Raw genomic sequence first — 16,252 nt, 5'->3', positions numbered from 1 at the left:
TGAATCACAATTAATTAGAATGGACGGCTTTGAGGTATGTAGGGAAGAGGTTTTGGAAATTCTGGAAAGGGTGAAAATAAATAAGTCCCCTGGGCCTGATGGCATTTATCCTAGGATTCTCTGGGAAGCAAGGGAGGAGATTGCAGAGCCATTGGCCTTGATTTTTATGTCCTCGTTGTCTACAGGAATAGTGCCAGAAGACTGGAGGATTGCAAATGTGGTTCCCTTGTTCAAGAAGGGGAGTAGGGATAACCCTAGTAACTATAGGCCGGTGAGTCTCACTTCTGTTGTGGGCAAAGTCTTAGAGAGAATTGTAAGGGATAGGATTTATGAACATCTGGATAGGAATAATGTGATCAAGGATAGTCAGCATGGTTTTGTGAAGGGCAGGTCGTGCCTCACAAACCTTATTGAATTCTTTGAGAAGGTGACTAAGGAGGTAGACCAGGGTAAAGCGGTAGATGTGGTGTATATGGATTTTAGTAAGGCATTTGATAAGGTTCCCCATGGTCGGCTACTGCAAAAAATATGGAGGTATGGCATTGAGGGTGAGTTGGAGGTTTGGATTAGGAATTTGCTGGCTGGAAGAAGACAGAGGGTAGTAGTTGATGGTAAAGGTTCATCTTGGAGTGCAGGTACTAGCGGTGTTCCGCATGGATCTGTTTTGGAACCATTGCTGTTTGTCATTTTTATAAATGATCTGGAGGAGGAGCTAGAAGGTTGGGTGAGCAAGTTTGCGGATGATACGAAAGTCGGTGGAGTTGTTGACAGTGAGGAAGGATGTGTCAGGTTACAGCGGGATATAGATAAGCTGCAGAGCTGGGCAGAAAGGTGGCAAATGGAGTTCAATGTGGGTAAGTGTGAGGTGATTCACTTTGGTAAGAATAACAAAAAGATGGGGTACTGGGCTAATGGTCAGATACTTGGTAGTGTGGATGAGCAGAGGGATCTTGGTGTCCATGTACACAGATCTCTGCAAGTTGCCACCCAGGTAAATAGTGCGGTGAAGGCGGCATATGACGTACTGACTTTTATTGGTAGAGGAATTGAGTTCCAGAGTCCTGAGGTCATGTTGCAGTTGCATAAGACTCTGGTGCGGCCGCATCTGGAATATTGTGTGCAGTTTTGGTCGCCATACTATAGGAAGGATGTGGGGGCACTGGAACGGGTGCAGAGGAGGTTTACCAGGATGTTGCCTGGTATGGTAGGAAGATCATATGAGGAAAGGCTGAGGCACTTGGGGCTGTTTTCATTGGAGAAAAGAAGGTTTAGGGGTGACTTGATAGAGGTGTACAGAATGTTTTTCCTGTAAGGAAGAGGTCATGAAGAAGACAATATAATTTTAAAGTAAGAGTCTGTTAATTCAGAATAGTTTATAAATCTTTATAATGTACCAAATGGCCTCTTTTTACACTATGTATGCACCAGGTCTCCAAATACTATTTCACTTAGCATCATCCACCCACCTTCCTCTAACACTCCACATTTTCCTTTTTCACATTTTTGTCTGATACTCTTTTGAAAGCCTGAGTGATCCTGTCTCCACCACACACTCAGGCAGTACATTCCAGACCTTAAACACTCATTGGGTGGAAAATAAAATCACTTTGGCAAATTATTTTCAATCTGTGCACTTGTTTTTGTGATCCTTTGATGAATACAGCAAATGTCTTCCTATGTACTATTGAAACCCTTTTGATTTTAAATACAATCTCTAAGCTATCCCCTTGTTGAGGAAGACAGTCTTAACTTCTCAGACATATCTTAGTATCATCCCTGGAAACATTCTTGCAAATCTTGCATGATCAAATGAGTTATATCCCAGGCTGCTGTGGGTGACAAGGAATGAAAACATAGGGGTGCTGACCCAATTTTAAGCTCTCTCCAAGCCACTGGAGAAGTGCCAGGGAGCTGGGAGACAGCTAACATTGGTCACTTTTCAAGGAAGGTGATTAAGTTAAACCAGGGAATTACAGAACAGAGAATCTCATCAGTGGTGAGGAAACCAATGGTGCATTCATCTCCATTTAGAAAAGTAAGATTTGATCAGGGATAGTCAGTATGACTGTCAGAGGAAGGTCATTCCTGACAAATTTTGTAGAACTTTTCAAGGGGGTGACCAAGTGTTTGGATGAGGGTCGTCCAATTGATGCAGTTTATATGGATTTTTAGCAAAGCCTTTGATAACAAAGGTAAAACCACAAGAGATCAAGGGTAACTTGGCAACTTGGATCCAAAAAATGGCTTAGTGAATGAAGGCAAACAGTGATGCTAGAACGATATTTCTGTGACCAAAGACCAGTGTCCAATGGTGAACCATGAGGATCAATGGTGGATTCCTTATTGTTCATGATATATATGTATATATAATGTAAATAAGAGTGTGGATCAGATAAACAGTCAGTGTGCATATGAAACAACGAATAGTCAGATGGTTGTCACTGAGGAAGAAGATCTTGTGTTAGTGGAGGACATAAATGGATTGGTGAGATGGACAGATCAGTGACAGATGTGGTTGGACCTGGATAAACAACTCTGGGGTGATGCAAGTTTATAAAATGATGAGAGGCACAGATAAGCGAGCTTTGAGAAGATTTGTAGCTCGGGTTGAGGTTCTGGATGTAGGTTTGCTCGCTGAGCTGGAAGGTTCATTTCCAGATGTTTCATTTCCTGTGGCAATGTCATTTCCTGTTCTTTTTCTCAGGCAGAAAACTAGCCACCAGATACATGAACATCAACTAGCCACAAAACGACATGACCCTCTCTCACTAGCATCCTTACATCCAGATAAGGAAGGACACCACTTCAACACATCCATCCTAGGACAAACCAAACAGAGACACGCACGAGAATTCCTAGAAACATGGCAATCCAACCAGAACTCCATCAACAAACGCATCGCGTTAGACCCCATCTACCATCTCCTGAGAAAAAGGATAGGAAATGACATCACCACAGGAAATGATGTCACCACAGGAAGTGACATCACCGACCCAAAAGAAACCCAGACATATAAACAGAAAGCAGGACTTATCAACAGTGCTTCGCCTGGAGGCCCACTGAAGATGTTACCTAGTACGGTGACAAAATGTCTGGAAATGAACCTTCCAACTCAGCGACCAAACCTACATCCAGGCATAGACAAGATGAAGAGCAAAGGCCTTTTCCCCAAGGGTAGAGGAATTCAAATTAGGGGGCAGATTTTTAAGGTGAGAGGTGAAAGTTTTTACAAAAAGAGAGACTGTAGGGGCAATTCTTTCACACAGAGGATGGTTCTTTTGTGAAATGAATTGCCATAGTAAGTGGTAAATGGAGGTACAGTTACAACATTTAAAAGACATTTGGACAGGTACAATTGGAAAGGTTTAGAGGGACATGAGCCAAATGCAGTCAAGTGAGACTGGTTTAATTTGGGGAAACTTGGTCAGCATAGACATGTTAGACTGAAGGGTCTGCTTTCATACTGTATGATTACAAGTACCAAGTAAGAGAGTACTCAATGAATGGCAAATCACTGAGACATTAAGGCAGGAAGTCAGGAGGGAATTTGAGGCAAGTGTATTTTTTAAGCCAGAGGGTGATGGGGGTCTGGAATGCACGGGTTTGGTGGTAGTTGAGGCAGGAAACCCGAAATCCTTTAGGAAGTAATTGGATGAGCACTTGAAGTGTCATAATATTCAAGACTAAGATAAAAAGGGAGGCAAGAGAGGAGGGGGAGTGGCATTTTTGATAAGGGATAGCATTACAGCTGTGCTGATGGAGCATATTCCTGGAAATACATCCAGGGAAGTGATTTGGGTGGAACTGAGAAATAAGAAAGGGATGATCACCTCATTGGGATTATATTATAGACCCCCTAATGGTCAGAGGGAAATTTAGAAACAAACTTGTAAGGAGATCTCAGCTATCTGTAAGAATAATAGGGTAGTTATGGTCGGGGATTTTAACTTTCCAAACATCGACTGGGACTGCCATAGTGTTAAAGGTTTAGACAGAGAGGAATTTCTTAAGTGTGTAACAAGACAATTTTCTAATTCAGTATGTGGATGTACCTACTAGAGAAGGTGCAAAACTTGACCTACTCTTGGGAAATAAGGCAGGGCAGGTGACTGAGGTGTCAGTGGGGGAGCACTTTGGGGCCAGAGACCATAATTCTATTTGTTTTAAAATAGTGATGGAAAAGGATAGGCCAGATCTAAAAGTTGAAGTTCAGGTTTAGACAGGATAGATTGAGTGAATCCTTAGAAGAGTATAAAGGAAGTAGAAGTATACTTAAGAGGGAAATCAGGAAGGCAAAAAGGGGACATGAGATAGCTTTGGCAAATAGAATAAAGGAGAATCCAAAGGGTTTTTACAAATATATTAAAGACAAAAAGTTAATTAGGGAGAGAATGGGGCCCCTCAAAGGTCAGCAAGGTGGCCTTTGTGTGAGCTGCAGAAAATGGGGGCGATACTAAGTGAATATTTTACATCAGTATTTACTGTGGAAAAGGATATGGAAGGTACAGACTGTAGGGAAATAGATGGTGACAACTTGCAAAATGTCCAGATTACAGAGGAGGGATGTCTTGAAATGGGTAAAGGTGGATAAATCCCCAGGACCTGATCAGGTGTACCCTAGAGCTCTGTGGGAAGCTAGAGAAGTGATTGCTGGGCCTCTTGCTGAGATATTTGTATCATCGAAAGTCACAGGTGAGGTGCCGGAAGACTGGAGGTTGGCAAACGTGGTGCCACTGTTCAAGAAGGGCGGTAAAGACAAATCAGGGAACTATAGACCGGTGAGCCTGACCTCAGTGGTGGGCAGGTTGTTGAAGGGAATCCTGAGGGACAGGATGTATGTGTATTTGGAAAGGCAAGGACTGATTCGGGACAGTCAACATGGCTTTGTGCGTGGGAAATCATGTCTCTCAAACTTGATTGAGTTTTTTGAAGAAGTAACAAAGAGGATTGATGAGGGCAGAGCAGTAGATGTGATCTATATGGACTTCAGTAAGGCGTTCAACAAGGTTCCCCATGGGAGACTGATTAGCAAGGTTAGATCTCATGGAATACAGGGAGAACTAGCCATTTGGATACAGAACTGGCTGAGGGTGACCAGTGGAGTGCCACAAGGATCGGTGCTGGGTCCTCTACTTTGTCATTTACATAAATGATTTGGATGCGAGCATAAGAGGTACATTTAGTAAGTTTGCAGATGACACCAAAATTGGAGGTGTAGTGGACAGCGAAGAGGGTTACCTTAGATTACAACAGGATCTGGACCAGACGGGCCAATGGGCTGTGAAGTGGCAGATGGAGTTTAATTCAGATAAATGCAAGGTGCTGCATTTTGGGAAAGCAAATCTTAGCAAGACTTATACAATTAATAATAAAGTCCTAGGGAGTGTTGCTGAACAAAGAGACCTTGGAGTGCAGGTTCATAGCTCTTTGAAAGTGGAGTCGCAGGTAGATATCATAGTGAAGGCGGCATTTGGTATGATTTCCTTTATTGATCAGAGTATTGAGTACAGGAGTTGGGAGGTCATGTTGTGGCTGTACCGGACATTGGTTAGGCCACTGTTGGACAATTCTGGTCTCCTTCCTATCGGAAAGGTGTTGTGAAACTTGAAAGGGTTCAGAAAAGATTTGCAAGGATGTAGCCAGGGTTGGAGGATTTGAGCTATAGGGAGAGGCTGAACAGGCTGGGGCTGTTTTCCCTGGAGCGTCGGAGGCTGAGGGTGACTGTACAGAGGTTTACAAAATTATGAGGGGCATGGATAGGATAAATAGGCAAAGTCTTTTCCCTGGGGTCGGGGAGTCCCGAACTAGAGGGCATAGGTTTTGGGTGAGAGGGGAAAGATATAAAAGAGACCTAAGGGGCAACCTTTTCACGCAGAGGGTGGTACGTATATGGAATGAGCTGCCAGAGGATGTGGTGGAGGCTAGTACAATTGCAACATTTAAGAGGCATTTGGATGGGTATATGAATAGGAAGGGTTTGGAGGGATATGGGCCGGGTGCTGGCAGACGGGACTAGATTGGGTTGGAATATCTGGTCGGCATGGACGGGTTGGACCGAAGGGTCTGTTTCCATGCTGTACATCTCTATCACTCTATGACTCTGACTACATTTCTAGTGCTGGGACTAGTATAGATTCAGAGTAGTTTTCACCATTGTAGACTTTTGGCAAATCAAGGGGGCCTCCTCTATACAGTATAATTCTATTTTCTTTACACTCTCCACTCACATCCTTCCTCAATTCTGGTGCCCAGAACTAAACATTATATTCCAGCTGAGACCAAACTAATGTTTTATACAAGTTCAGCAGAACCTCCTTGCTCTTGTACTCTATTTTCCTATTCATAAAACATCCTAAGAGAACGAGATCTTTCTGGACAAGACCTTCAGCGAGGTTATTACACCGACCAAACCAGAAGAGAGCAGACTATGAGGAAGGCAGAGAGGAGACAGGTGCAAGAGACCCCGGGGGAAGTACCTGTCAGAAACAAGTTGAATCTTTTGGAAACAGTAGAGACAGATGATACTGCCAGTCCGCGAGGCGGCCAGGTCTGTCAATCAAAAGTTGGTGTGGAGGCAGAGCGGAAGAGTCGGACATCACACAGAGCCGTGGTAATAGGGGACTCCATAGTGAGAGGAACTGACCGGGGTTTTTGTGGCAGCAGGCAGGACTTAAGGATGGTGTGTTGCCTTCCTGGTGCCAGGGTTAAAGACATCACAGACAGAGTGCAGGAAATTCTCAAGGACCAAGGTGAAAAGCCAGAGGTGGTGGTACATGTCGGCACAAATGATGTCGGGAAGAAGAGGAGGAACATACTACAGCGGGACTTCAGAGAACTAGGAAGAAGGCTGAAAAGCAGGATGTCCAGGGTGGTTATCTCTGGTTTGCTTCCAGTTCCTCGGGCTGGAGAGGCCGGAAATAGGGAGATAATGGACTTGAACGTGTGGCTGGGGAACTGGTGCAGGAAGCAAGGATTTAAATTCTTGGATCACTTGGGTATGTTTTATGGTAAACATAGGTTTTACAAGAGAGACGGTTTGCACCTTAATAGGTTGGGGACCAGCATTCTGACAGGCAGGTTTGCTACTGCAACACAGCTACGTTTAAACTAAGTAGTGAGGGGGAGGGCACAAACTGGATGTTTAAGAAGGAAGTTGAAGGGAAAGTTAGAACAAGGGAAGTCAAGAAAGACAACTGTATCAATGAAGCAGAAAACTCAAAAAGGGATCATGCTGTAAGGTTGAGTGAAATAGGAGTTGATGGGAAGGGTGAGGGCAGTAACAAATTAAAAATACTATATATGAATGCACGAAGCATTAGAAATAAAATGGATGAGCTTGAGGCTCTTTTGGAAATTGGCAGATACGATATTGTGGGGATAACTGAGACGTGGCTTCAAGTGGACAGGGCCTGAGAAATGAATATTCAAGGCTACACGTGCTATTGTAAGGACAGACTGACGGGCAGAGGGGGTGAGGTGGCCATTCAGTCCCTTGCGCGGGGGGACCTAGAATCAGGGGATGAAGAGTCAGTACGGATAGAGCGGAGAAATTCTAAGGGTAAAAAGACCCTCTTGGGAGTTATCTACAGGCCCCCAAACAGTAGTCTGGATGTCGGATGTAAGTTGAATCAGGAGCTGAAATTGGCCTGTCGCAAAGATGTTACCTCAGTTGTTATGGGGGATTTCAACTTGCAGGTAGACTGGGAGAATCAGGATTGTATTGGACCTCAAGAAAGAGACTTTGTTGAGTGCCTCTGAGATGGATTCTTAGAACAGCTGGTGCTGGAGCCGACCAGGGAGAAGGCAATTCTGGATCTGGTATTGTGCAACGAACCAGAATTGATCAGGGACCTCGAAGTGAAGGAGCCATTGGGAAGTAGTGACCATAATACAATAAGCTTCAATCTGCAATTTGAGAGGGAGAGGGTACAGTCGGAAGTGACAATATTTCTGTTGAATACAGGGAACTATGGAGCTATGAGGGAGGAGCTGGCCAAAGTTCAATGGTGCAATACCTTAGCAGGGATGACAGTGGAGGAACAATGGCGGATATTTCTGTGTATAATGCAGAAGATGCAGGATCAGTTCATTCCAAAAAAGGAAGAAAGATCCCAGGAGGAGGCATGGGTGGCCGTGGCTGACGAGGGAAGTTAAGAAACATATAAAGTTAAAAGAGAAAAAATATAACATAGCAAAGATAAGTGGGAAAACGGAGGACTGGGAAGCTTTTAAAGAACAACAGAGGATTACTAAGAAGGATTTGCGCATAGAAAAAATGAGGTACGAAGGTAAACTGGCCAAAAATATAAAGGAGAATAGTAAGAGCTTTTTTAGGTCTGTGAAAGGCAAAAAAATGGTTGACTAAAATTGGGCCCTTGAAGACAGAAACAGGGGAATCTATTACGGGGAACAAAGAAATGGCATAAGAATTAAATGGGTACTTCAGATCTGTGTTCACTGGGGAAGACACAAGCAATCTCCCTGAGGTAACAGTGGCTGAACTTAAAGGAATTTATATTTGCCAGAAATTGGTGTTGGAGAGACTGTTAGGTCTGAAGGTTGATAAGTCCCCAGGGCCTGATGGTCTACATCCCAGGGTACTGAAGAAGGTGGCTCAAGAAAGCGTGGATGCGTTGGTGATTATATTCCAGAGTTCGATAGATTCGTGATTGGTTCCTGCGGACTGGAGGTGGCTAATGTTGTATCACTTTTTAAGAAAGGTGGGAGAGAGAAAGCAGGAAATTATAGACCAGTTAGTCTGACCTCAGTGGTGGGAAAGATGCTCGATTCTATTATAAAGGATGAAATTACGACACATCTGGATAGTAGTAACAGGATAGGTCAGAGTCAGCATGGATTTATGAAGGGGAAATCATGCTTGACTAATCTTCTGGAATTTTTTTGAGGATGTAACTCTGAAGATGGACGAGGGAGATCCAGTAGATGTAGTGTACCTGGACTTTCAGAATGTTTTTGATAAAGTCCCACATAGGAGGTTAGTGAGCAAAATTAGGGTGCATGGTATTGGGGGCAAAGTACTAACTTGGATTGAAAGTTGGTTGGCTGACAGGAAACAAAGAGTAGTGATAAACGGCTCCATTTCGGAATGGCAGGCAGTGACCAGTGGGGTACCGCAGGGATCAGTGCTGGGACCGCAGTTTTTTACTATATATATATATATATATTAATGATATAGAAGATGGTATTAGTAATAACATTAGCAAATTTGCTGATGATACTAAGCTGGCTGGCAGTGTGAAATGTGAGGATGATGTTAGGAGATTACAGTGTGACCTGGACAGTTTGGTGAGTGGTCAGATGCATGGCAGATGCAGATTAATGTGGATAAATGTATGGTTATCCACTTTGGTGGCAAGAACAGGAAGGCAGATTACTACCTAAATGGAATCAATTTAGGTAAAGGGGCAGTACAGAGAGATCTGGGTGTTCTTGTACACCAGTCAATGAAGGTAAGCGTGCAGATACAGCAGGTAGTGAAGAAGGCTAATAGCATGCTAGCCTTCATAATAAGAGGGATTGAGTATATAAGTAAAGAGGTGCTTCTGCAGCTGTACAGGGCCCTGGTGAGACCACACCTGGAGTATTGTGTGCAGTTCTGGTCTCCAAATTTGAAGAAAGACATTCTGGCTATTGAGGGAGTGTAGCGTAGGTTCACGAGGTCAATTCCTGGAATGGCGGGACTACCTTACGCTGAAAGACTGGAGCGACTTGGCTTGTATACCCTTGAAAAGACAGAGGGGATCTGATTGAGACATATAAGATTATTAAAGGATTGGACACTCTGGAGGCAGGAAACATGTTTCCGCTGATGGGTGAGTCCCGAACCAGAGGACACAGCTTAAAAATATGAGGTAGACCATCTAGGACAGAGATAAGGAGAAACTTCTTCACCCAGAGAGTGGTGGCTGTGTGGAATGCTCTGCCCCAGAGGGCAGTAGAGGCCCAGTCTCTGGATTCATTTAAGAAAGAGTTGGATAGAGCTCTCAAGGCTAGTGGAATCAAGGGTTATGGAGATAAGGCAGGAACAGGATACTGATTAAGGATGATCAGCCATGATCATATTGAATGGTGGTGCAGGCTCGAAGGGCAGAATGGCCTATTCCTGCACCTATTGTCTAAGAGTCATGCTTTATACAACTTGTTGTGCTACCATCAAAAATGTATGTGTATATACCTGGGTATCAATGCTATTATCTTTGAGAGAAAGTGAGGGCTGCAGATGCTGGAGATCAGAGCTGAAAATATGTTACTGGAAGAAGGGCTTGTGCCCGAAACGTCGCTTCTCCTGTTCCTTGGATGCTGCCTGACCTGCTGCGCTTTTCCAGCAACACATTTTCAGCTATCAATGCTATTATCCCCAGTTTGAGTTGCAGCCTTTATTCAATATCTCTCCACGTTCTTCCTAACAAAATGAATCACTTATCATTTGTCTATCTCAGACTAAATCTACTATCTGTCTACACATTTGTTTCCAAGCTTAAGGGGTTCTACACCAGGTAACGAACACATTTTCATGCAAAAGGTGTGAAGGTGCAGGTGTTGGACTGGGTTGGATAAGGTCAAAATTCACTCAACACTAGGTTATAGTCCAACAGATTTATTTGAAAACACAAGCTTTCAAAGCCTTGCTCCTTCTAGCACCTGTAGGAGGTGTGAGGCTCCATAAGTTTGTTTTCAAATGAACCTGTTGGACTATAACCCGGTGTCATGTGATTTTGACCTCATGCAAAGGTGGTAGAAGTGTGAAGTTTTCACCCACAAAAATCAGTTGATGCAATTCTAATTCTGTGATCAATAGATTTTTGATTGTCATGTGCAAAGAAGGTATACCAATGCAAAGCAGGTGGACACAGTCAAAGTACAGATCAGTTATGATTTCATTGAATGGCAGATTTGGTACAAGTAGCAGAAAGGTATATTCCAGTTCCTATTCTCCAAGCAGAAAAACTGCTATTTCTCTAGTCTCTTCACAGAACTGGAGTCTTTAATCCCTGGCTACATTGTGGGTAATCTCTGCTGTACTCCCTGGAAACCTTGGCACCCGTACCTTGCACTAAACTGGTGTACATGCACATATATATTTCCCATTCATCTTTACTTGAAGATTAAATGCACTTCGTCTCTAATTGCAGTGATTCTGCACTTATAAAATGTGACAGAAATAATCAATTTGATTTAAATAGCCCTTTGACTCACTGGTTACCTTGAGCCAAGAATCAGTTGAAACGAGTAATCCAAAACCCCAAGTTAATTCATTTTGAAAAGAAAATCTGGAATAAAAAAATTACTTGTGACCATGTAACCAATTGTTGTAAAAACCCATCTGGTTCACTAATGTCCTTTCGGGAAGCAAATCCGCCCTCCTTACCTGTCTGTTCTACACGTGAGTCAGAGTCATTCAGCACAGAAACAGATGCTTTGGTCCAACCAGTCCATGCTGAACATAATCTCAACTTCGACTGGTCCCACCTGCCTGCTTCTGGCCCATATGTCTCCAAACTTTTCCTTTTCATGTACTTATCTAAGTGTATTTTAAACATTATAACTGTTCCCAACTCCACTGCAATTTCATTACTAGTTACTAGGATTCTTACCACCTAACCCCCTAATGCTGCTCTAACGGAGTTCCAATCTGTTAAATTGACTTGAATAAATTGATATAAATCCCAGATGTAATCTTACGCATAGGACTGCACTTCGGGACAGCAGCAGAGAAGAGAGATTTAAACTGCTAACTCCTGTTTAATTAAACGTTTGCACCATCCTTCAAGTATTATGAAATGTTTCAGCATCTTTTGTTTCTTTTAAATATTTCTAACTGTTTAAATATTCAACATTATTTAACAATTCTTAGTGAATGTGGGTGAGGGGCAAAAGTGGGTAAAGTGGCATCGAGATGGGATAGTATTGGGCAGGAATTAGGTCAGTGAGTTGGTTAGGTTTTGTTGGGTCACAGAGGTGTTGCAGCCAGTGAGTGGGAGGGTGTTGGAAAGTGGGATATCAGTTTTAATGGTAGAGTTGGAGCTGATTTTAATCCTGCTTACATTTTGGGTAACTGTTCAGATAAGCATGTTGGTAACCCCTCAAAGTTTCCAACTTATCTTTGGAGACATTTTTGTAAAGATCCCAGCTGATTGCCCTTTGGTAGTTTAAACTTGACAGATTATTCCAGTGTAGTCAGGTGTATTGAGATTTCAGCATGGTCCTGATGTTCATCTCCTTGTAAAAATGACTTTATTCCTTTACTGGTTCAGACATTTTAGATGTACGACACTGGAAATGAAACCTAGCATATTACACTTAAATTTGCCCTGGAAGGTGTTTTGCAATCTTATCTATTGAGGAGCCAATCACTGTGTTTGATGAACAAAAATAGAATATTTGTCTGGCAGCATTGAAGAAATCTTGCAGTTTGACAGATACAATGCTGCTCCTACTCCTTACACACCCACCTGCTCTTCATATGTGGCCTTATAGCTCTCTAGTCTTTTTAAGAGGGCTTCATGCTCTTCATCAAACTCTGCAATCTTTTTACGGTAATACTCAAGCAGCTCCCGGGAAGGACGGAGGAAAGCTAGGCGCTCATTTACTGACGGAATCGGCGGGGAGCCATCTGTTTTAGGAACCGGTCGTTTTCCTGTATAAGCTGAATTACGGCCCATTGCTGACCTATAAGGCAAAAAGAAAATATTTCTCAGAATGATTCTTGCTAACTAACCATATTGCAAATGTGCTTGCAACAGTTCAAAGTAGTTAGTTAGTAGGGAAGGTATGCTGTGCTGCCATAGTATGATATTCAGGACCGATGGTTAATTTTTAAAAAAAAACTTTAGAAGAGAACAATAACTATCGAAGCATATTGGTGAAGGATGGCACAGAGGCTGATCAAAACTGTGGCCCTAGGTTGAAGGCATGATGTCTACTCTCAGTCCTATTGGGCAAGTTTGGCAAGGGGGTAACACCCAGCTGTGGAGAGATGATATTTACCCACAGTTTAGGAGTAGAGGTGGGGTTTTTATTGTTCCTTGCCCCAGACAGTGACACAGGGTATTGACTGCTGGTCCCAGCATGGGGCGGGGTTAGGTGTTCATCCCTCTCCAGCGTCCTTTGACATCTGTCCCCTGGTCTGAGGCTGAGGGTGGGTGTATTTACCACATGGCCACACTCCCCGGCTGAAGAAGGGGCTTTCTGCCTCAGTGGGCTGAAGGAGGAGCTTAGTTGCACTCTGGCATTATTACTATTATTATTATTTTCCCCAGTTACGGGCTGGGGGTAATTGAATCTGGGCTGAGGTGAGGGATGGGGATAATTTCCCCGCCGTCACGGGTCAGGGAAGGAGGGAGGGAGTGTGCAGGGTCACGGGGGTAAAGGGGGGAGGGGGTCATTCCCGGGCAGGGAGCGATCCAGGAGGGAGCTGGGTACTCTCCGGGGGGGGGGTGAAGGGTATGTCGGAGGAGAACTCCTTTCGCCACTTACCCGCTCCTGCGCGCGCCGCCAGCGTCCATCCGGGTCTCCTTCAACAACAACAACAACTGACATCGGCGCCCCGACCACGCTCACCTCCGATTGGTTAATGAAATATCAGACGATCCAATCAGAGAGAGAGAGACACACACACTCAGAATCGCGACAGTGTGGAAGCAGGCCGTTGGGACCATGAGGTCCACAGCGACCCTCAGAAGTGCATCCCACCCAGACCCATCTATCCTCTCCTTGTAACCCTGCATTTCCATGGCTAATCCACCCCACCTACACATAACTGTGATTCGGAGATGCCGGGGTTGGACTGGGGTGTACAAAGTTAAAAATCACACCACACCAGGTTATAGTCCAACAGGTTTAATTGGAAGCACTAGCTTTCGGAGCGACGCTCCTTCATCCAAGCTAGTGTGCTTCCAATTAAACCTGTTGGACTAAAACCTGGTGTTGTGTGATTTTTAACTTTGTACACATAACCGGACACTATTGACAATTCGGCAAAAGTGGGTACTGCAGATGCTGGAGATTTAGAGTCAAAATCAGAGTGGTGCTGGAAAAGCTTAGCAGGCCAGGCAGCATCGGAGGAGCCCTGGTGAAGGGCTTTTGTTCGAAACGTTGATCTTCCTGCTCCTGGGATGCTGCCTGACCCGCTGTGCTTTTCTAGCACTACTCTAATCTTGACTATTGACAATTCACCTAACCTGCACACATTTGGACTGTGAGAGGAAACCGGAGCACCTGCTGGAAACCCATGCAGACACTGGGAGAATGTGCAAACTCCACACACAGTCACCTGAGGGTACAATTGAACCCAGTTACCTGGCACTGAGAGGCAACAACACAAACGACTGAGCCACAATTAGAGAGGTAAAAACGTAGAGCAGTTGATCTTCCGTAATTACACCGGCACCACTCCCCACCTCTTCCTTCGCTACATTGATGACTGCATTGGCGCCACCTCGTGCTCCCGCGAGGAGGTTGAGCAATTCATCAACTTCACCAACACATTCCACCCTGACCTTAAATTTACCTGGACCATCTCTGACACCTCCCTCCCCTTCCTGGACCTCTCCATCTCCATCAGTGACGACCGACTTGACACTGACATCTTCTACAAACCCACCGACTCCCACAGCTACCTGGATTACACCTCTTCCCACCCTACCTCTTGCAAAAATGCCATCCCGTATTCCCAATTCCTCCGCCTCTGCCATATCTGCTCCCAGGAGGAGCGGTTCCACCATAGAACACACCAGATGGCCTCCTTCTTTAAAGACCGCAATTTCCCTTCCCACGTGGTTAAAGATGCCCTCCAACGCATCTCATCCACATCCCGCACCTCCGCCCTCAGACCCAACCCCTCCAACCGCAACAAGGACAGAACGCCCCTGGTGCTCACCTTCCACCCTACCAACCTTCGCATAAACCAAATCATCCGCCGACATTTCCGCCACCTCCAAACAGACCCCACCACCAGGGATATATTTCCCTTCCCACCCCTCTCCGCCTTCCGCAAAGACCGTTCCCTCCGTGACTACCTGGTCAGGTCCACGCCCCCCTACGACCCACCCTCCCATCCTGGCACTTTCCCCTGCCACTGCAGGAACTGTAAAACCTGCGCCCACACCTCCTCCCTCACCTCTATCCAAGGCACCAAAGGAGCTTTCCACATCCATCAAAGTTTTACCTGCACATCCACTAATATCATCTATTGTATCCGTTGCTCCCGATGCGGTCTCCTCTACATTGGGGAGACTGGGCGCCTCCTAGCGGAGCGCTTTAGGGAACATCTCCGAGACACCCGCACCAATCAACCAACTCGCCCAGTGGCTCAACATTTCAACTCCCCCTCCCACTCTGCCGAGGATATGGAGGTGCTGGGCCTCCTCCACCGCCGCTCCCTCACCACCAGACGCCTGGAGGAAGAACGCCTCATCTTCCGCCTCGGAACACTTCAACCCCAGGGCATCAATGTGGATTTCAACAGTTTCCTCATTTCCCCTTCCCCCACCTCATCCGAGCTTCTAACCTCCAGCAACTCGATCCCCTGACCTGTCCGGACTTGTCCGACCTGCCCAGCTCCTTTTCCACCTATCCACTCCACCCTCTCCTCCCTGACCTATCACCTTCATCTCCTTCCCCACTGACCTATTGTACTCTATGCCACTCTCTCCCCACCCCCACCCTCCTCTAGCTTATCTCTCCACGCTTCAGGCTCTCTGCCTTTATTCCTGATGAAGGGCTTTTGCCCGAAACGTCGATTTTACCTGTCTTCGGATGCTGCCTGAATTGCTGTGCTCTTCCAGCACCACTGATACACAATTAGAGAGACAGAGAGACAGAAAGAAACTCAGTCCAAGAGAGGAAGAAAACCTCACTCAGAGAGAAACTCAGAGAGACAGAAAACTAGAGAGAGAGGGAGAATTTCAATCAGAGAAACTTAGTCAATGAGAGAGACAGAAGAAAAATCCCATGCAGAGGGAGAGAGAAAAGAAAACCTAGGCAGACATAGAGAAACCCATGCAGGGACAAAGAGTGAAAAACCCAGTCAGATAGAGAGCAACACAGTCAGAGAAAGAGAAAAGCTCAAGTCAGAGAGAGAAAGCCAGTCTCAAAAAGAGAATTCAAAGTTTGTGAGAAGATTTGTAGCTCGGGTGCTCGTTGCTGTGGTTCTGTTCGCCGAGCTGGAAGTTTTTGTTGCAAACGTTTTGTCCCCTGTCCAGGTGACATCCTCAGTGCTTGGGAGCCTCCT

General features: G+C 45.0%; 1 protein-coding gene across 2 annotated transcripts in view; it reads right to left on the bottom strand.

The window, feature by feature from the left end:
* ccdc77 (coiled-coil domain containing 77) overlaps positions 1-13,526 on the bottom strand; it is a 69,628-nt gene extending 56,102 nt beyond the window's left edge. The window contains exons 1-2 of one of the 2 annotated variants that reach the window (XM_043708904.2): positions 13,498-13,526; positions 12,474-12,690 (exon numbers count right to left, since the gene is read on the bottom strand). In XM_043708904.2, the coding sequence (XP_043564839.2) occupies positions 12,474-12,690; positions 13,498-13,526 (246 nt within the window). Of the gene's footprint in view, positions 1-12,473; positions 12,691-13,008; positions 13,226-13,497 lie in introns of those variants that run through there. The other variant, XM_043708903.2, reaches the window with a different exon arrangement.
* Positions 13,527-16,252: the final 2,726 nt, after the last annotated feature.

The sequence above is a fragment of the Chiloscyllium plagiosum genome, unplaced genomic scaffold, assembly GCF_037043375.1.
Source record: "Chiloscyllium plagiosum isolate Xiang-an unplaced genomic scaffold, Cpla_swu_hap1 HiC_scaffold_19, whole genome shotgun sequence".
NCBI classification, from domain to species: domain Eukaryota; kingdom Metazoa; phylum Chordata; class Chondrichthyes; order Orectolobiformes; family Hemiscylliidae; genus Chiloscyllium; species Chiloscyllium plagiosum.
The sequence above is the reverse complement of the archived record's forward strand: the minus strand, read 5'-3'. Positions and strand labels throughout refer to the sequence as shown.